General features: G+C 42.7%; 1 protein-coding gene across 2 annotated transcripts in view; it reads right to left on the bottom strand.

The window, feature by feature from the left end:
* LOC115114221 (phosphatidylinositol 3-kinase regulatory subunit gamma-like) overlaps positions 1-22,332 on the bottom strand; it is a 50,502-nt gene that overhangs the window by 23,289 nt on the left and 4,881 nt on the right. For both annotated transcript variants that reach the window (XM_029642294.2, XM_029642295.2), the window contains exon 2: positions 18,553-19,322. In XM_029642294.2, coding sequence (XP_029498154.2) covers positions 18,553-18,859 — 307 coding nt within the window. In that variant the 5' untranslated portion in view covers positions 18,860-19,322. The remainder of the gene's footprint in view (positions 1-18,552; positions 19,323-22,332) is intronic.

Raw genomic sequence — 22,332 nt, 5'->3', positions numbered from 1 at the left:
CGGCTGGCTTCCTGGGTTAAGCGGGCATTGTGTCAAAAAGCAGTGCGGCTTGGCTGGGTTGTGTTTCGGAAGACGCAGACTCTGGGTGTGTTTGTAAATTCAATCTGGAGAGCTGGAGTGGTAAAATGTCTAGCTAGTAACGTAAACTCACTCCATACAAATATGCGTGAGGCTGCAAAGAAAACGAATGGGACTGTAGCGACTGTGTTGACTTCAAAATCGGGGGTGTGAACTGTTTCTATTCAAGCGTTGATCGTCATGGTAACGACTCTATAGTATTGGAGAATTTTTTTTTTTTTTAAACGGACCCTCCGTTACATCATGACGTGTCATGCCTTAACGTACAGCACGCATAAAGCAACTATTTCCAACTTACAATCTCTCCACCAGGTGTAGCACTTCTCTCATCGTTTAAAAACAAGACATGGACAGTGACGGGGGTAAGGGGGGGATACCTAGTCATTTTTTTTCGTCATCACTGCAAGTATCATGACTCTCAAAGCCGCTGTTTACTTCTAAGATCACTTTATCACCGCCCTAAAAACACGATTCAAATTCAACACAAACCTTCAAATAGGTATGTAATGACACATTATATAAACTCTTTATAGTGTTTTTACATTTTAGAGGCGATAAGGTGATAAGTTGGATAGATCCGAGTGAAAAAAAGAAGTTCCCACACGATCTGTCCTTCTCACTATCACGCATTAGTTTCGCTTCCCCACCCGTCATTTTTAAAAAGACCCGACGGAGCTCATAGCCTTGTTGAATTATGCAGAAACTGGCAGCGTGGAGCTCATGTCATTGATTTTGTTGGAAAGGGGAGAAATTGTACTTTACAATGGTATTAACATTACAGTTGATCTGGAAGTATTACGTTTTTGGGGGCGATAAAATAAGGTCAATTGTACGGACCAAGGCGATGTACAAAAGTGAGTGAGTTTATGTTAATTTGTTATGCTAACAAGCTAGCGAGAGGTTGCATAGCAACAGCATCAACTTCCGGTAGACAGGCATGGCGTTAGTATGCACAACTGAAAAGATACCGTTCGTTTACAGTATACTAAAATTAACTAATAATATGCAGTACATACTGTACACTCATTATGTAGTACACAGTATGTTACTATGGGTATTCGAACACAGCCAAGGTCTTTGTATGTATTCATTAATTTAACACACACACACAAAATATAAAACGCAACATGCAACAATTTCAAAGATTTTACTGAGTTACAGTTCATATAAGTAAAATCCGCAGAAAATTTCAATTGACTGTTGTGAGTCCGGTTGGGTGTACTGCCAAATTCTCTAAAACGACATTGGAGGCAGCTTATGGTAGAGAAGTGAACATTCAATTCTCTGGAAACAGCTCTGGTGGACATTCCTGCAAATAATTAGCATGACAATTGCATGCACCCTCAAAACATCTGTGGCATTGTGTTGTGCAGTTTTGTCAGACATCTGGCCTTTTATTGTTCCCAGAACAAGGTGCACCTGTGTAATGATTATTCTGTTTAATCAGCTTCTTGATATGCCACACCTGTCAGGTGGATGGATTATCTTGGCAAAGGAGAAATGCTCACTAACAGAGATGTAAATATGTTTGTGCACAACATTTGAGAGAAACACTCTTTTTGTGCATATGAAACATTTCTGGGATTTTTTTCCCCCATTTCAGCTCATGAAACATAGGACCACTTTTCATGTTGTGTTTATTTTTTGGTTTAAATGTGGGGGTTTTTGTTATAATTTTTCTTCCACTGAGATTAAAATGGTATTTTGTTTAGCCCGTTGACAGAAAATGAAATCCATTTGAATCCCACTTTGTAACAACAAAATGTGGATAAAGTCAAGGGGCGTGAATACCATCTGAAGGCACTGTATACAGTTTCTTCCAAATGACTTTCTATGGATTACATTTAATGTTTTTGGTTTAGTTTCGTGAGGAATCACCATATACTCCTCCAGAATGATTACCTCTCTTCCAACTCTCCCTCACGCTTGGAGTTGTTTGGGTTTTCGTGCATATTTATAAAAAAATATATAAAAAAATGTTTTTGATAAACTCCAGGGCCACAGCTGTTTATCTTTGAGATTTTGGTGAGAGCACCAACTCATCATCTGCGTGCTGGCAGGCACGCAGACTGCCAACAGCTTTATTCACGCTGGAATCGGTAGGCTGTGTAGAAGTTTAAAAGGTCTGTTCACAGGCTCACCAGCCGAGCATCTCCGGCTGGCGCCTATTTCTAGACTTCTACACTGAATAAAAATCATATTGACATTCAGCCATGTTCACTTAACTACGAGATTATCAAGTGTAAAAATGTTGCATTTGCTTACCATCTTCTCACAGTGGTTTGTGGAAAGCAGGCAGTGGCACGGCCGACGCAGATTGGATAAGGCCTTGCTATTTGAAGCAAAAAATACTTGCGCTATCCTCTCCATCAGTCTGGTTATGTAAGACATGGCTAGTTCTCCCACATTCATTCCCTCCCTCCCTTTCTGTGTCCCTCTCTTTACTCATGAGGGCTTTAGAGCCATTCAGCCGAGGATATTTCATGCAGAGAAATGGAGATTAAATTCTTAAAAAGATGGAATACGAAGTAGGGGAAAACGATACCACTGGCCGCCCCCAACACCGTTCATTTTTCTGGGGCTTATGACGGCTGTCGTGCAGCATGATCAAACAATTTCAGTACATATTGTGCTCTAATCGCGTGTGCTGGTTTGCAGTAACTTCTTTGTTGTTGTAATATGCCAAACGGACTTGGCCGTTTCATCAATAAGGATTCCAGCTTTAAGATGGCATTAGTCAGGTTAAACCTTTGACAAAAATACATTTTTTATTACTCTATTTTTTAGGGACTCAAGTCAGGGCCTACTTACTGTTGAGAGTTAGATTAATGAATACACAAGGTGCAATTCAGAAATTTGGTTGTGCATCAGTAGTCACTCAATAAGCCCATGTCAGCTAAACATTTTTAAATTGCTAAATTAGTCTAGCAGACCAGGGTGGGGCCCATTGATCACCATGGCCCCTCATAAGTTCTGTTTTTTTTGTGGCCCCCCATCCCTGCTCTAGATAGAACACTATATAGGTGGAGCCATGAAATATGCCTTGTATGAACCGCTGTCATTGTGACAGCAATGTATTCTCTTGGCCAGAGCAGTATTGAGTCTTTCAGTTTACTATACAAATTATCTTTATTTGTCTGGGCCACTGTCGTCGGGACAGGACTTAGTCTGTACACTAGGAGTGACGGCAACCTATTGGGCTCCCGAGTGGCGCAGGGGTCTAAGGCACTGCATCTTGGTGCAAGAGGCATCACTACAGTCCTTGGTTCAAATCAAGGCTGAATCACATCCGGCTGTGATAGGGAGTTCCATAAGGCGGCGCACAATTGGCCCAGTGTCGTCCGGGTTTGGCCGGGGTATGCCGTCATTGTAAATAAGAATTTGTTCTTAAACAGACTTGCCTAGTTAAATAAAATATTTGACTTTTATTACCTAGCTAGAACACCAACATGCAGTGCCAGCGGAAGGTAGCCTAGTGGTTAGAGCATTGGACTAGTAACGGTTGCTGGATCGAATCCCCGAACTGACAAGGTAAAAATCTCTCATTCTGCCCCTGAATATTGTGACACACAATGTCAAAGTGGAATTGTTTTTTAGAAATGTTTACAAATGCATTAGAAATGAAAAAGCTGAAATGTCTTCAGTAAATAAGTATTCAACCCCTTTTGTTATGGCAAGCCTATATGGGTCAAATTTAAAGAGTCAAACATTGAATATCCCTTTGAGTGTGATGAGGTTTTTAATTTTACTTTGGTCTGCTAAGATACTACAGGCATCCTTCATAATTCAGTTGCTGGTGTGTAATGAAGCCGCTCAATGATGTCATAATGGTGACTTTAAAACAGAGTTTAATGGCTGTGACAGAAGAAAACTGAGGATGGATCAACAACATTGTAGTTACTCCACAATACTAACCAAAATGGCAAAGTGAAAAAGGCCGAATGTACAAAATAAAAATATTCCAATGCATCCTGTTTGCAATAAGGCATTAAAGTAATACCGCAAAAAATGTGGCAAAGTGTAACGGTTCTCTTGTGGTGAAGGAGAGTCGGACCAAAATGCAGCGTGTAGATTGCGATCCATGTTTAATCAACAAACGTAAACACGAATCAATACAAACACTACAAAACAATAAACGTAACGAAAACCGAAACAGCCTATACTTGTGTCAACTAACACAGCGACAGGAACAAAGACACTAAGGACAATCACCCACGACAAACTCAAAGAATATGGCTGCCTAAATATGGTTCCCAATCAGAGACAACGATAAACACCTGCCTCTGATTGAGAACCACTCCAGACAGCCATAGACTTTGCTAGATACCCCACTAAGCTACAATCCCAATACCAACACCAAAACCCCAAGACAAAACACACCACAATACAAAAACCCCATGCCACACCCTGGCCTGACCCAATACATGAAGATAAACACAAAATACTTCGGACCAGGGCGTGACACAAAGAAATAAACTTTCTGTCCTGAATACAAAGCGTTATGTTTGGGGCAAATGTTAGAGTACCACCCTTGATATTTTCAAGCATAGTGGTGTCTGCATCATGTTATGGGTATGCTTGTCATCTGCAAGGATTGGAAGTTTTTTTGGATAAAAATAAATGGAACAGAGCTAAGCATAGAAAAAAATCCTAGAGGAAAACCTGGTCCAGGTCTGCTTTCAAACGGACACTGGGAGACAAATTCACCAGGACCATAACCTAAAACAAGGCCAAATATACACTGGAGTTGCTTACCAAGAAGACAGTGAATGTTCCTGAGTGACAGAACTTTCAAGCGGATTTAAGTAAAAACTATATATGTCAAGACCTGAAAATGGTTGTCTAGCAACAACCAAATTGACAGAGCTTGAATAATTTTGAAAATAATACTGGGCAAATGTTGCACAATCCAGGTGGTTGTGAGGCCAGTTGGACGTACTGACAAATTCTCTAAAACGACGTTGGAGGAGGCTTATGGTAGAGAAATGAACAGTCAATTCCCTGGCAACAGCTCTGGTGGACATTCCTGCAATCAGCATGCCAGTTGCACGCTCCCTCAAATGTATAAAAAAAATATTTAAAAAAAAACTAACAGTTTTGAGTGGCCTTTTAGTCTCCAGGACAAGGTGCACCTGTGTAATGATCATACTGTTAGTCAACTTCTTGATATGCCACATCTATCAGGTGGATGGATTATCTTGGCAAAAGAGAAAACGCTGACTAACAGGAATGTAAACAAATTTGTGCAAAACATTTGAGAGAAATAAGCTTTTTGTGTGTAAGGAACATTTCGGGATCTTTTCTTTCAGCTCATGAAACATGTGACCAACACTTAACGTTGCGTTTATATTTTGTTCAGTGTATATTCACAAAGCAATATAAAGCCTGCAAATAAAAGTGAGCACAGTTCCAGCTGGTCCCTACATCTGCTGCCTAGGACTGGATTGGCATAGCATCCCCTTCCCTTCCCTTCCCTTCGTTGGGTTATTTGAAAGCGGGTTCCTGGTAAGGAGAATGGAGAAGAGTAGAGAAGAGGCCTCTCCTTTCTGAGAACTGGGGCGGGTGGATAGTTTATAGCTGCCTGGAGACAGTATCAGACGTGTATGTGAACCAGGGAGATGAGGAGGAGGAGTTTGCAAAAATGCCAAGCCATGGTTCACTTCAGCAGGCAGTAAAAAAAGTGAGGCCAGGGAGAGGAAGGAGGAGAAAAACCCTCCTCGTTCGCAGAATTATTTTTGCAACACGAGAAACGATTCATTTAAAAAAATGTCAAAAAAAGGACAACAGTGGGGCCTTCAGTCTGATTTTGATTTCAAATCTGATGTAATTCCCAAAGTGCCTGTGTTTCTCTGGCAAATAACACACATTTATGTGAATGGACGTATCTGTAAAAACTATCTGCAAAGAAAAGGCCTAGGCATACTTGTTTCTTAAAACAGTCAGGACCAAAGTTGAGCGAATTTGAAAAGCATTGAGTCAAGGGATTCTTTCAATTGGCTATTTTATTCAAAGTTACATTTCCCTGTGAAAGGTGGGGAAGAAACTAGAGTGTACTCGTAACATATGCCTAGACTGTGCATTCTAGAATACGAATACAAAACCAAGTCATCTTGAAATGCATGAAGAATTCAGCTCATACAAAATAAGCCCATCAGATAAAAAAAATGTTCTGTTTTTTTTAACAATGCAACTAAATGCTGAATCTCTTATCTAAAAGAAAAGAAGGTGCAGTGCCTTCAAAAACGTATACGTACCCCTTGACTTAATCCACATGTTTTTGTGTTACAGCCTGAATTCAAAATTGATTCTCACCCATCTACACAAAATACCCCATAATCAGAAAGTGAAAATACGTTTTTTTTGGAAATGTTTGCAAATGTATTGAAAATTAAATACAGAAATATCTATTTATATAAGTATTCACACCACTGAGGCAATACATGTTAGAATCACCTTTGGCTGTGGTGGTTTCTGGGTAAATCAATAAGAGCTTTCCACACCTGGATTGTACAACATTTACACATTATTATTTTTACAATTCTTCAAAATCTGTCAAATTGGTTGTTGATCATTTCTAGACAGCCATTTAAGTCTTGCTATAGATTTTCAAGATTATATAAGTCAAAACTGTAACTAGGCATTATTTATCTTGATAAGCAACTCCATGTATAGGCATGTGTTTTAGGTTATAGTCCTGCTAAAAGGTGAATTTGTCTCAGAGTTTACAGTGCATTCGGAAAGTATTCAGACCCCTTCTCTTTTTCCAAATTGTGTTACATTACAGCCTTATTCTAAAATGGATTAATAAAACATTTCCACATCAATCTACACACAATACCTCATAATGACAACGCAAAAACAGGTTTTTAGAAATACCTTATTTACATAAGAATTCAGACCATTTGCTATGAGAACCAAAAATGAGCTCAGGTGCATCCTGTTTCCATTGAACATCCTTGAGATGTTTCTACAACTTGATTGGAGTCCACCTGGTAAATTCAATTGATTGGACATGATTTGGAAAATAACACCTGTCTATAGAAGGTCCCACAGTTGACAGTGCATGTCAGAGCAAAAACCAAGCCATGAGGTCAAAGGAATTGTCAGTATTGCTCTGAGACAGAATTGTGTCGAGGTACAGATCTGGGGAAGGGTACCAAAATAATTCTACAGCATTCAAGGTCCCCAAGAACAGAGTGGCCTCCATCATTCTTAAATGGAAGAAGTTTGGGACCACCAAGACTCTTCCTAGAAATGCCCAGCCAAACTGAGAAATCAGGGGAAAAGGGCCTTGGTCAGGGAAGTGACCAAGTATCCGACGGTCACTCCGAGAGCTCCAGAGTACCTCTGTGGAGATGGGCGAACCTTCCAGAAAGACAACTGTCTCTGCAGCACTCCACCAATCAGGCCTTTATGGTAGAGTGGCCAGATGGAAGCCACTCAGTAAAATGCACATGACAGTCCTTTTGGAGTTTGCCAAAGGGTGCCAAGGGGCACCTAAAGGACTCTAAACAAGATTCTCTGGTCTGATGAAACCAAGATTTAACTCTTTGGTCTGAATGCCAAGCGTCATGTCTGGAGGAAACCTGGCACCATCCTTACGAAGAAGCATGGTGGCAGCATCATGCTGTGGGGATGTTTTTCAGCTGCAGGGACCGGGAGACTAGTAAGGATCGAGGGAAAGATGAATGGAGCAAAGTATTGAGAGATCCTTAATTCAAACCTGCTCCAGAGCGTGCAGGACCTCAGACTGGGGCAAATGTTCACCTTCCAACAGGACAACAACCATAAGCACATAGCCAAGACCATGCAGGATTGACTTTGGGACAAGTCTCTGAATCTCATTGAGTGGCCAAGCCAGAGCCCGGACTTGAACATCTCTGGAGAGACTTGAAAATAGCTGTGCAGCGATGCTCCCCATCCAACCTGACAGAGCTTGAGATGGTCTGCAGAAAATAATGGAAGAAACTACCCAAATACAGGTGCGCCACGCTTGAAGCATCGTACCCAGGAAGACTAGTGGCTGTAATCGCTGCCAAAGTTTCTTCCACAAAGTACTGAGTAAAGGGTCTGAATTAGGGATGCACAATATCAGAATCAGCCGATATTAGCTAAAAATGCTAACATTGGCATTGGCTCTATGTATAGTTTAACGACCGATGTGCAAAACCGATGAGCATACCTGTATAATGTAGGTAGATGAAGTAATACCACAACAACAAAAAATACAGCGCCCACAATGTCTGCTGTGTGAATCTATTTTGAAGTTTCAAAAGGAAGATAACAGAAAGGCCATATGTAACGTTTGTGCTGCCATTATTTCCCGAGGGGAGAAAGTGAAACCTTTCAATACCACAAACCCAATTACTCATTTGAAAGTGCATCACCCCCAGACGTTCAGCGACTACTTAGAACAAAAAGCAGAAAACTAAGTGCACACTTCCAACAACTAAACAAGTTCAAGTCAAGTAGTCCTTTGAAAGAGTAAGAACATTTCCAATTTGTAAGTCGCTCTGGATAAGAGCGTCTGCTAAATGACTTAAATGTAAATGTAAATTTCAGCGAGACAACTCAAAAGGCGAACATTAACACCAAGATAATTGCATTGCCCTTGACAATAAACATTTCTCTGTCGTGGATGATGTTGGCTTTCGCCGACTGGTCGAGCACCTGGAACCCCTGTTACACACTACCAAGTAGGCGCTATTTGTCAGTTGTTGCCCTACCAGAGTTACACAGTATTGTTGAAACGCACATCCATAAGCTACTTGCTATGGGCGTCACTGCTGTTAGCGTCACGACTGACATTTGGATCAGCGATGTCATAAGCATGCCGAGTCTGACAGCACAGTGGCTCGACGAGGATTCTGTACTGAGGAAAGCAGTACTGCATGCTCAAGAATGTGCTGCTTCTCATACCGCTGCTGCCATTTCAATGGCATTTGAGAACATGTTTGAAACATGAACACACTCCTAGCTCCATTCGAACAACCGACTGGAGAAATAAGCTCATCAACTGCGTCTGCAGCAGACGTAATACACTCGGTCATGGCATTGAAACACCTGTTCAACAAAACTGCCAACACAGACTGTGGGGTTAAAACTTGCAAAAGTATGATAAACTTGGATTCGCTAACACAACGTGCCATTGGAACACAGGAGTGATGGTTGCTGAAAATGGGCCTCTGTACGCCTATCTAGATATTCCATTAAAAATCTGCCGTTACCAGCCACAATAGTCAATTATAACATTAACAATGTCTACATTGTACACTGTATTTCTGATCAATTTGATGTTATTTTTTCTTTGACTTTTTTTGTTGCTTTTCATTCCAAAACAAGGACATTTCTAGGTGACCCCAAACTTTTGAGCAGTAGTGTGTGTGCGCGCACACACACACACACACACACACACACACACACACACACACACACACACACACACACACACACACACACACACACACACACACACACACACACACAGGGTAGTCATTTAAAAATGATTTTAAACACTATTGCACACAGTGAGTCCATGTAACCTATGACTTGTTTTAAGCACATTTTATTTAGGCTTGCCATAAGAAAAGTGTTTAATACTTAGACACAAGACATTTCAGCTTTTCACTTTTAATTAAATTTGTAAACATGTGGGAAGTCAAGGGGTATGAATACTTTCTCAAGGCCCTGTACACATGAGAAGAAGAAAAAAAAGTGTACACAACGAGAATACACTCGGTCAATCTATTCACACAACAACTAGGGCCTCCATTTCTTGAGGAAGATAAAGATTATATCTGTAAAAATGTGAACCTACCCATTCCTAATCTACAATGCATTGTTGGTGCTCTGCCAAGCCATACTCCCGCTCTTCTGGCTCCACTGTCTCTGTTGGCATGTTTCCCCAGCTCTACCCAAATCAGAGAAATCTCTGCGGCCCAACTGGTTTCTCTCACCGATCATGAACTCTGAGGAGGACCTCTCCCGACAACCCAGTCTGGCCTAGGCCTATACGTTTACAAGGATTGGGAAGTGCCAGGGATCTCACAGTGCGATATTGTCGGGATACTTATGTATTGCGATTCCCACGATTCTATATTCAATGTGATTTGATACTGCGATTTTATTGCAATTTGATGTTCCAAACATATGGCTCACTATGCTGCCCTGCCAAGCAAAAAAGGCAGTAACTGCTCATAGCGTGGAACTGAGAAAAATGGGTTTTATTTACCCTGGTTTCACAGTAACTTTTATGCAGTTACTTCTAACATGACCCCCATTTTCTTCAAAACACAATAGAGGCAGGATACTTGTCCACATGATTAAGCATGTATTTAATGTAACAAAAATGACTAACTCTTTCTCAACCAAATGAGAAGTTACTGCCTTTTTGCTTGGTATTGCAGGTCTGCTGGAGCGCACGAAAAAAATAGTTTTGATCAGTCATGGAAATAACAGTGCTGAAAACATGTTAGCTCAGCATTTAGAAAAATATAAAGAATAAGCTTAAGGATGAAAAAAATACCGGATTTATGGCACAAGAACGGCTGACTAGCCCTAGCTAAACGCCACCTAGCAATAACAACAAAAAAGTATCCAAAATGATTGACTCCCTTGATAAAGATGAGCAACAAAAAAAACAGTATAAAATACAAACACTAAGCTACAGTGTGGCAAAAAAGTATTTAGTCAGCCACCAATTGTGCAAGTTCTCCCACTTAAAAAGATGAGGCCTGTAATTTTCATCATAGGTACTAAAAATTGGAGACCTGCTGGAAAGCCAGGCTGGAAAGACTGAATCTGCAATAGGTAAGCAGCTTGGTTTGAAGAAATCAACTGTGGGAGCAATTAATAGGAAATGGAAGACATACAAGACCACTGATAATCTCCCTCGATCTGGGGCTCCACGCAAGATCTCACCCCGTGGGGTCAAAATGATCACAAGAACCACACGGGGGGGACCTAGTGAATGACCTGCAGAGAGCTGGGACCAAAGTAACAAAGCCTACCATCAGTAACACACTACACCGCCAGGGACTTGAATCCTGCAGTGCCAGACGTGTCCCCCTGCTTAAGCCAGTACATGTCCAGGCCCGTCTGAAGTTTGCTAGAGAGCATTTGGATGATCCAGAAGATTGGGAGAATGTCATATGGTCAGATGAAACAAAAATATAACTTTTTGGTAAAAACTCAACTCGTCGTGTTTGGAGGACAACGAATGCTGAGTTGCATCCAAAGAACACCATACCTACTGTGAAGCATGGGGGTGGAAACATCATGCTTTGGGGCTATTTTTCTGCAAAGGGACCAGGACGACTGATCCGTGTAAAGAAAAGAATGAATGGGGCCATGTATCGTGAGATTTTGAGTGAAAACCTCCTTCCATCATCAAGGGCATTGAAGATGAAACGTGGCTGGGTCTTTCAGCATGACAATGATCCCAAACACACCGCCCGGGCAACGAAGGAGTGGCTTCGTAAGAAGCATTTCAAGGTCCTAGAGTGGCCTAAGCCAGGCTCCAGATCTTAACCCCATAGAAAATCTTTGGAGGGAGTTGAAAGTCCATGTAAGTAACATTATATAAGGTAGCATTGTTTAAAGTGGCTAGTGATATATTTACATAATTTCCCATCAATTCCCATTATTAAAGTGGCTGGAGTTGGGTCAGTGTCAATGACAGTGTGTTGGCAGCAGCCACTCAATGTTAGTGGTGGCTGTTTAACAGTCTGATGGCCTTGAGATAGAAGCTGTTTTTCAGTCTCTCGGTCCCAGCTTTGATGCACCTGTACTGACCTCGCCTTCTGGATGATAGCGGGGTGAACAGGCAGCGGTTCGGGTGGTTGATGTCCTTGATGATCTTTATGGCCTTCCTGTAACATCGGGTGGCGTAGGTGTCCTGGAGGGCAGGTAGTTTGCCCCCGGTGATGCGTTGTGCAGACCTCACTACCCTCTGGAGAGCCTTACGGTTGAGGGCGGAGCAGTTGCCGTACCAGGCGGTGATACAGCCCGCCAGGATGCTCTCGATTGTGCATCTGTAGAAGTTTGTGAGTGCTTTTGGTGACAAGCCGAATTTCTTCAGCCTCCTGAGGTTGAAGAGGCGCTGCTGCGCCTTCTTCACGACACTGTCAGTGTGAGTGGACCAATTCAGTTTGTCTGTGATGTGTATGCCGAGGAACTTAAAACTTGCTACCCTCTCCACTACTGTTCCATCGATGTGGATAGGGGGGTGTTCCCTCTGCTGTTTCCTGAAGCCCACAATCATCTCCTTAGTTTTGTTGACGTTGAGTGTGAGGTTATTTTCCTGACACCACACTCCGAGGGCCCTCACCTCCTCTCTGTAGGCCGTCTCGTCGTTGTTGGTAATCAAGCCTACCACTGTTGTGTCGTCCGCAAACTTGATGATTGAGTTGGAGGCGTGCGTAGCCACGCAGTCGTGGGTGAACAGGGAGTACAGGAGAGGGCTCAGAACGCACCCTTGTGGGGCCCCCGTGTTGAGGATCAGCGGGGGGGAGATGTTGTTGCCTACCCTCACCACCTGGGGGCGGCCCGTCAGGAAGTCCAGTACCCAGTTGCACAGGGCGGGGTCGAGACCCAGGGTCTCGAGCTTGGAGGGTACTATGGTGTTGAATGCCGAGCTGTAGTCGATGAACAGCATTCTCACATAGGTATTCCTCTTGTCCAGGTGGGTTAGGGCAGTGTGCAGTGTGGTTGAGAGGATTGGTACATCCGAACATCACAACTGCGGGACAGGTACAGGATGGCAACAACTGCTCGAGTAACACCAGGAACGCACAATCCCTCCATCAGTGCTCAGACTGTCCGCAATAGGCTGAGAGAGGCTGGACTGAGGGCTTGTAGGCCTGTTGTAAGGCAGGTCCTTACCAGACATCACCGGCAACAACGTCGACTATGGGCACAAACCCACCGTCGCTGGACCAGACAGGACTGGCAAAAAGTGCTCTTCATTGACGAGTTGCAGTTGTCTCACCTGGGGTGAAGGTCGGATTTGCGTTTATCCTTGAAGGAATGAGCATTACACTAAGGCCTGCACTCTGGAGCGGGATCGACTTGGCGGTGGAGGGTCCGTCATGGTCTGGGGCGGTGTGTCACAGCATCATCGGACTGAGCTTGTTGTCATTGCAGGCAATCTCAACGCTGTGCGTTACAGGGAAGACATCCTCCCCCCTCATGTGGTACCCTTCCTGCAGGCTCATCCTGACATGACTCTCCAGCATTACAATGCCACCAGCCATACTGCTCGTTCTGTGCGTGATTTCCTGGAAGACAGGAATGTCAGTGTTCTGCCATGGCCAGCGAAGAGCCCAGATCTCAATCCCATTGAGCACGTCTAGGACCTGTTGGATTGGAGAGGGAGGGCTAGGGCCATTCCCCCCAGAAATATCTGGGAACTTGCAGGTGCCTCGGTGGAAGAGTGGGGTAACATCTCACAGCAAGAACTGGCAAATCTGGTGTAGTCCATGAGGAGGAGATGCACTGCAGTACTTAATGCAGCTGGTGGCCACACCAGATACTGACTGTTACTTTTGATTGACTCCCCCCCCCTTTGTTCAGGGACACATTATTCAATTTCTGTTAGTCACATGTCTGCGGAACTTGTTCAGTTTGTCTCATTTGTTGATTCTTATGTTCATACAAATATTTACACAAGTTTGATGAAAAGAAACGCTGTTGACAGTGAGAAGACGTTTCTTTTTTGGCTGAGTTTATATTTAGTTTAAACGAGTAACACAAAATAAAAAAATATTTGTGCATTATTCCCACCCGTTTTCAATATGTGCAGCCAAGTTTCATACTCCTGGCAGAAGCAACCAGGTTTCTGGCTAAAATGTCCAGGTACTTGGTGAAGTTCATGATGCCGCTGGCTTTAACAAGGCCCCGGGGGACCCAGTGGAATCAAAATAGCCCCATAACAGAAGATCCACCACCAGTAAGTATGAGGTACTTTTTCATCATAAAGCCTGTTTTTTCCCCACACCAATGGGATACGTGGAATTAGAGCTCTAATTTCATGTCATCTGACCATAGCACCAGTTTCAATCCAGGTGACAATGCCGTTAAGCGTACTTTACCAAGTACCAGGACATTTTGGCCAGAAAACTTGGTTGCCTCTGCCAGGAGGCTGAAACCTGGCTGATCTTTCAGCAAGACAATGGACACATCAAAAACCACAAAGAAATGGTTCAATTGACCACAAATCTAACATTTTGATACAGCGATCGCAGTCTCCGGACTTGAAACTCATTTAAAACCGGTGGTTTGAATTGATCCTTCTTAAATATGTGTTCTCCAATCTCATAAAGCGTTTGAGAAAGTGACAATTTTGACCCCTAACTTCGAAGAAAAAAAGTATCGGTGTCCTGTGTGAATCTAAGTGTGCGTTCTCTAATTCTCTTTCTTTTTCTCTCTGAGGACCTGAGCCCTAGGACCATGCCCCAGGACTACCTGACATGACTCCTTGCTGTCCCCAGTCCACCTGGCCGTGCTGCTGCTCCAGTTTCAACTGTTCTGCCTTATTATTATTATTCGACCATGCTGGTCATTTATGAACATTTGAACATCAATTCAAATCAAATTTTATTTGTCACATACACATGGTTAGCAGATGTTAATGCGAGTGTAGCGAAATGCTTGTGCTTCTAGTTCCGACAATGCAGTAATAACCAACAAGTAATCTAACTAACAATTCCAAAATTACTGTCTTATACACACAAGTGTAAGTGGAAAAAGAATATGTACATAAAGATATATGAATGAGTGATGGTACAGAGCGGCATAGGCAAGATGCAGTAGATGGTATCGAGTACAGTATATACATATGAGATGAGTATGTAAACAAAGTGGCATAGTTAAAGTGGCTAGTGATACAGTGCCTTGCGAAAGTTTTCAGCCCCCTTGAACTTTGCGACCTTTTGCCACATTTCAGGCTTCAAACATAAAGATATAAAACTGTATTTTTTTGTGAAGAATCAACAACAAGTGGGACACAATCATGAAGTCGTGGGTGAACAGGGAGTACAGGAGAGGGCTCAGAACGCACCCTTGTGGGGCCCCAGTGTTGGGGATCAGCGGGGTGGAGATGTTGTTGCCTACCCTCACCACCTGGGGGCGGCCCGTCAGGAAGTCCAGTACCCAGTTGCACAGGGCGGGGTCGAGACCCAGGGTCTCGAGCTTGATGACGAGCTTGGAGGGTACTATGGTGTTAAATGCCGAGCTGTAGTCGATGAACAGCAATCTCACATAGGTATTCCTCTTGTCCAGATGGGTTAGGGCAGTGTGCAGTGTGGTTGAGATTGCATCGTCTGTGGACCTATTTGGGCGGTAAGCAAAATTGGAGTGGGTCTAGGGTGTCAGGTAGGGTGGAGGTGATATGGTCCTTGACTAGTCTCTCAAAGCATTTCATCTTGGCCATGTTCTGTTATAATCTCCACCCGGCACAGCTAGAAGAGGACTGGCCACCCCACATAGCCTGGTTCCTCTAGGTTTCTTCCTAGGTTTTCCTTTCTAGGGAGTTTTTCCTAGCCACCGTGCTTCTACACCTGCATTGCTTGCTGTTTGGGGTTTTAGGCTGGGTTTCTGTACAGCACTTTGAGATATCAGCTGATGTACGAAGGGCTATATAAATACATTTGATTACTATTGTTATGCATGTATGTATGTACTGAACAAAAATATAAAACTCAATTTTACTGAGTTACAGTTCATATAAGGAAATCAGTCAATTGAAATAAAGAAATTAAGCCTTAATCTATGAATTTCACATGACTGGCATAGCCATGGGTGGGCATAGGCACATTTCAAGATCTTTGAAGGTTTCAAGTGCAGTCGCAAAAACCATCAAGCACTCTGATGAAACTGGCTCTCATTAGGACCGCCACAGGAGAGGAAGACCCAGAGATACCTCTGCTGCAGAGGATGTTCATTAGATTTACCAGCCTCAGAAATTGCAGCCCAAGTAACAGACACATCTCAACATCAACTGTTCAGAGGAGACTGCGTGAATCAGGCCTTTGTGGTCAAATTGCTGCAAAGATACCACTACTAAAGGACACCAATAAGAAAAAGAAACTTGCTTGGGCCAAGAAACACGAGCAACGGACATTAGACCGGTGGAAATCTGTCCTTTGGTCTGATGAGTCCATATTTGAGATTTTTGGCTACAACGCCATGTCTTTGTGACAGAGTAGGTGAATGGATAATCTCCGCATGTATGGTGCCCACCATGAAGCATGGAGGTGGTGTGATGGAGCTTTGCTGGTGACACTGTGATGTATTTACAATTCAAGGCACACTTAACAAGCAGAATGCTGTGGTACGCCACCCCATCTGGTTTGAGCTTAGTGGGACAATAATTTGTTTTTCTACAGGACAATGACCCAACACACCTCCAGGCTGTGTAAGGGCTATTTGACCAAGAAGGAGAGTGATGGAGTGCTGCATCAGATGACTAGGCCTCCACAAACACCTGACCTCAACCCAATTGAGATGGTTTGGGATGAGTTGGACCGCAGAGTGAAGGAAAAGCAGCCAACAAGTGCTCAGCATATGTGGGAAATCCTTCAAGACAGTTGGGAAAGCATTCCAGATGAAGCTGGATGAGAGAATGCCAAGTGTGCAAAGCTGTCATCAAGGCAAAGGGTAGCTACTTTGAACAATCTCAAATATAAATATATATTTTGATTTGTTTAACACTTTTTTTGGTTACTAAATGATTCCTTGTGTGTTATTTCATAGTTGTGATGCCTTCACTATTTTTCTACAATGTAGAACATAGACAAAATAAAGAAAAAACCTTGAACGAGTAGGTATCCAAACATTTGACTGGTACTGTACATATAACAAATCGATACTTGGAGTCAAAGTATCAATATAATATCGTCCAAAATTATACCCCCCCCGACCCCTCACTAACATTCACTCCAGCTTATCCTCAAGCTCTACCATTGCTTCTTTCCAGGTAAAACATTCATCATGTTCCTTTCCAGGTAGCATAATAAAACACCTGCAGAATTCCAGTTAAAATGTCATGCAAGACAGATGAGTTTGCAACAGGCCTGTACTCGGGCTAAATAGGCCTGCACTGGCATGCTTACCAAATGAGTGAACATGAATTACAATGAGTACAGCCTAAGTGATGAAAACCTAATCGCCAAAACTACAGGCAATTCAAAGTTCATTATGTGTTGGGAGATGGTGCTAAGCGCATCTTTCACTAAAGGGCAGAAGGGAGCTTTGGGGAATATTACTTTTGACAGAGAAGGAATGTGTATTTTCATCCAGACACAAATCACATAATTGGCCAGATATCATTTTTCTTATTCATTTTGGCTCAATGAACCGCTGGCATTCCTAATAAAGAATGAATGCGAGGGAGTGAGAGAGAAAACTAGGAGTGGAGAAGAACTAGTAAATGCATAAGTTGGCCTTGCCGAGGAAGGGCCAAAGCCAAGGGTATATTTGAGTTGGCCAGCACCTCAGTAAAAATACTTCATGAATTTATATTAAATCATCCATATATTTACGCAGTAATATAGTAGTTCAGAGATTAAATGGCCGGAGAGTTTTTCGCTTGGTGAAACAATGTGATATTATGTTCCCTGACAATTTGGCTTATTCATAATAAATTAAACTGGAACATTCCTCTACTCAGGAGCAGCCCGTTAGAAATGCAAACTGAATTCCTAAATTACTTAACCTCTCATATGTGTATAGGGAGTTTAGTCAAATCAGTGTAATGGGTATATAAAAAGTTTGCGTAGCACCATAGAGTTAGGGTTGGTGGATATAGTTAGTTGAAAAATGTTGACCATTATTAAACATCGACATCATACTATCCAAATAAAGTCAGTAATGGGCTCTGGGTCACAACACGGTTGACTGCAACTCAACCCTGTCCTTCGCAGGAGAGTTGAATGGAGGGTCAAGGCAAAATATACAAGACAGTCTGAAGAAAACTTGACCAAGAGAGTCAGGTCAGTAACTGGATTAGGTTCAAATGAGAATTTGTTAGTTGTGTTTGGAATGAGGGAAAGGCCTATGACAGCTCTTTAGGGTAGATTAGAAGGGTCAGTGTGCGGTCAGAGTAAAATGTGAAAGCTTTCGACAACTCCCAAAACAATAAGCTATGAGCAGGGCAAACCAACACTTCCTTCCAGACAAATATCATTAGTAACAAATATTAACATTTTCTAACAAATATGGGCTTTGCATTCAATGATTTATGTTCCCTTACAATCTCCAGCAGTGTTTTTTGAAACAACTTCGAGAGGAATGCATAACTCTCCATGACGTGGAAGGGCAACCTCATCGGAGTGTCAATCAACATCTCAAAAATATTTTTTAGGACAGAAAATATCAATACAAACTAAAATGCTGGTCACATATCTCTGAAGAAACAATGAATCAATAAAACAGAATATGAAAAATCCAGTAAAATATGTTGACTTCGGGCTTTACCTTGTTGTGGCTCAGGCCCCGGGACTGCTGGGAGGGGTCTTTGGGAGCGAGGCTGACTGGGCGGCGGTGCCATCCTCACAGGGCCCACAAACTGGACATATGTCCCCGGGAAGTCCCCCCTCTGCTTAGTGCGTTCGTTGAAGCCCAGCAGCCAGCCCAGGAGCTCAGGACGCTCTTCATGGCACTCCTTGAAGCCCAGGGAGGCCTTGCTGACAGTCAGAATATCCCCGGGCTGCAGGTCAATGTCCTCCTCCAAGTCCTTGGTGTAGATGTAGAGGGCACGATACTGGAAACCATCGACCGCCATTTTAAGAAACCGATAAAAGCTGCCGAAGACGCAGAGAGGATGCGAAAATCGGCACAATGCTACGGCAACCAGGAAATGATGATGATGATGATGATGATTTTGCTTGGAGTAGTGGTCGTTTAGGGCCAAAGAACTATCAACTGAAGCTTAGAAGCATTGCTGAAATGGCCGAGTCTATACAGCAAGGTAGGTAGGGTGCTCCTGTCTTAGAGCTGGCCGGTGTTGGCGCAGAGGAGCACTTTCCTCAGCTTGATACCCCGGTTTAACCAAATGATGGAGCAGAGGGACAGCGTTGGCAACATGCTCCTTCAAGCAGCAAAAACAAGCTAGACAGCTCGAAACCTAACTGAGGCCCAGTGTTGGTCTCTTCAGTCAACCTCTCGTCTGTGGGGGTTGAGGCAAAGTAGGACAGTCCAACAGTCGTTGATTTTCTCAGGCTCCTCACATTCTGGACAGTGACAACCTGCAGTGCACAGAGAGAAAAAAATATATACAAAAAGTGGGCTTCTAGGGGAAAATACATAGATAATGTAAAAAAGAACACATACGTTAAATTTAAGACATTACAGTATGTATTCTACAGATACGCAGTAGCCTACAATAAGCAAAGCATCCCTGTGTCACCGCCGCAAAGCACAAAGCAACGCGTTTGTGCAATCCTGTTTGGGATGGAAGGATCGGATGATGCTACTGCGTCATAACTTTCCACAGACCCCCCAAATCAGATTGCATCACATTTTCGAATCTCAATTTGAAACAACTACTTTGAAATAAGTCACATCACTATACCGCAGCGCTCTCAATAAAATCGGTGATGCTCTGAAGAGGATCATATGGATAAATACGTGTGCAATAGCAAATGTTAGAGTTAGGAAATATGACGAGCCTTAGTTTTAAAGCATCAAAATCGAAGAAAGCAGTTTCACTTGCAACCGTTTTTAGTTAGGGGAAAGTGGGCTATTATGACCCACTTAAGACTGTTCTGCTGCCTAAGAAATATTTTGTCAGCCTTCTTGAAAAGTTGCCTAATCGTACCAAAACCCTTCAAACGCAACAAGATTGAAAGAAAGACCTTTCGATGCAAGACGCGCCTTGCTCTTATAATCTGATATAATCCGTTGCAGAAAAACATCTTTCCCATGCATTCATTCATACTTGCTTCATTCCAGTCAATATGGTAAATAAGGTCCTCAACAGCTATGTAGACCCACCATTACATCACGGTTTTTCAGGTCTCACCTAGGCCTAATAAATTATTCAAGACTAGTTAAGTGTCAAAATCTTCCATTTGATCAGTTAATTCAGAGCCACAGTAGGAAAATCCCATTTTAAAACATGAAGACCCAGATGACTCTATCCACAGTCAAAGACAAATGGTCAATTACCTTTGTTTATGCGTACTGTAGCTTCAGCAAGAGTGAAGCAAAAATATTTTTTTAAAGCGACCAAGTCAAAAACGGCAACTGTGCCTCAGAGAGACATTCGGCTTTCAGTCTGAGGCGAGATTAAATCTCCTTTTTCCCCCCTGGATGAATTGATGACAAAAAGAAAATCCAAAAACAGGAGGGGGTGTAATGGAGGGGTTGGGCTTGTGACTCAGGAAATAAGAGCTCAGCAGCCCCCAGAGTTTTTGGGGCATCTCTCGAAAACGTCCAAATAAACTACTCTTTTTGAAGCCCGGTTTAGAGCAGTAAAGTATGTTTTGAGTGGATATGATAGGTTGCGGCTAAAACCTAAATAACAGGAAAAATTCTAACTGTACACCGCTCTCTTCATATCCGGGGGTATGCGCACTTCAACCCTCAGACAAACTCTCCATTTGATATGCAAGCAAAACATTCTCGTAATAGTCGGTCCTAATGTCACCGCTATAAAACATTAAATAGTTATCATGATTACAGGACGTACCGTTGGGCAACATTACTCACCCCACTTTTGGGCAGAGAGAAACTGGAGAGACTTACCAAGGCTCTCTGTCTGACATCCCCGGTGTCAAAAAAAAGAAGAGTCGCCAGGGTAGACAAGTGGCACTGGCATACCCAACCACAGCCGGCAATCCCCCTCCCCCCAAATTCCATTCCTCTGCCATTTTGTTTGTTTATATTCACAATCTTGTAGAAGACACTTGCAATCATCCCGCACTCCGTGATGGTCCACGTCAGCATTTTATTCCACAGCAAAAAAAAAGAAAAGTGCTGCAACTAATACCAGTTGAATGGAGAATCATCTCTGTTACAATCCTACACATGGAGTGCAGCCCACATTTCAAGGCAGCAGCTGGCAGGCTGGTCGTCACTGGATCCATCCCTTTCCCCCCCTCACTTTTATTCAGTCAAGAGATGACACATTTTGCTATCAGGAGAGCCCAAACGGCTGAGGGAGCCACAGAAAATAATGAACAAATAAAAAAAGGCAATAAACTCACTGTTGCTAGAGAGAGGGAAACTAAGCCTGGCCTCTTATTGGCTGCTGTTTGGCCATGTGCTCGGAGTCACCAGAGAAGCTCAGGCAAATCAAGGAAATGTTCTAATATTAGAAAATGTATCTAGGCAGTGATCAAGCTCCTGACCCAAACAACTCCACCTTTTTTACACTGCACTTTTTTTTGCAGTGTCATTTGATGAAAATATATGCAGTGTGATCAAATATATATGAATGAAAAATGTATTATACAGACAATTATTGTCTGGTGCTGCAATATAATGTAAGCTATATTTTACCATTACCAGTAAAGGACCACCAAAATTAACAGGCAGGTTATTCTGGGGAAGTAGATAAAGGGCTTCATTTCCAAAATCCAGAAGTATCCCTTCGAACTTACAAATTTGTAACATATTGTACAAATTAGAATTCGTAACGTTTCATAACAATTAGTGTTTAATTAGAATTAGTGTTGATACCAAAATGATTCCACGGCAACAAAAAAAAAGGCGTATTAGCCAAAGTCACAGAATGGCACTTGAGCCGGACAGATATTTTGAGTTCAATATCATTGCATTGGACATTTTTTAATGCAATCAGCTTTATAAACCAGCAATATTTTGCATTATGTTAGCATATTATCACAAACAAGGTACTTGGGTCGTGAATTGATGCTGGCTTCAGCTGTAAGCTAGCAAGGAAAGTTAGCCTACAAAAGCTGAAAGCTACCGGACTTGCATAGTAGTGCTCTAGTCTGCACTGGACATTGTTTTGGGAGCCGTAATTAGCCGTCTCAACATTTCTACATGCCGTGTTGCATTGTTCAAGTGTGTTAACTTCTGTGCAGCATAAGTGGTGATGCAGCCCACACTCCCAGTGAGTTCAATGGTTCCTCAAGGCGGGCTAAAGCTAGCAATGGTTAAGTGGAGCAGGCACAGTGCTCTCACGCTATAAGGGGACATCGGCTACGCTGACAGAGAGACTTCATCCTCTCTCAAATCAGTAGATGGCATGATACACATTTGACACTTTAAAAAAAATCGAGTACTGAA

Source organism: Oncorhynchus nerka, linkage group LG9b (genome assembly GCF_034236695.1).
Source record: "Oncorhynchus nerka isolate Pitt River linkage group LG9b, Oner_Uvic_2.0, whole genome shotgun sequence".
In the NCBI taxonomy this organism is placed as follows: domain Eukaryota; kingdom Metazoa; phylum Chordata; class Actinopteri; order Salmoniformes; family Salmonidae; genus Oncorhynchus; species Oncorhynchus nerka.
This window is presented reverse-complemented; position numbering and strand designations above follow the sequence as displayed.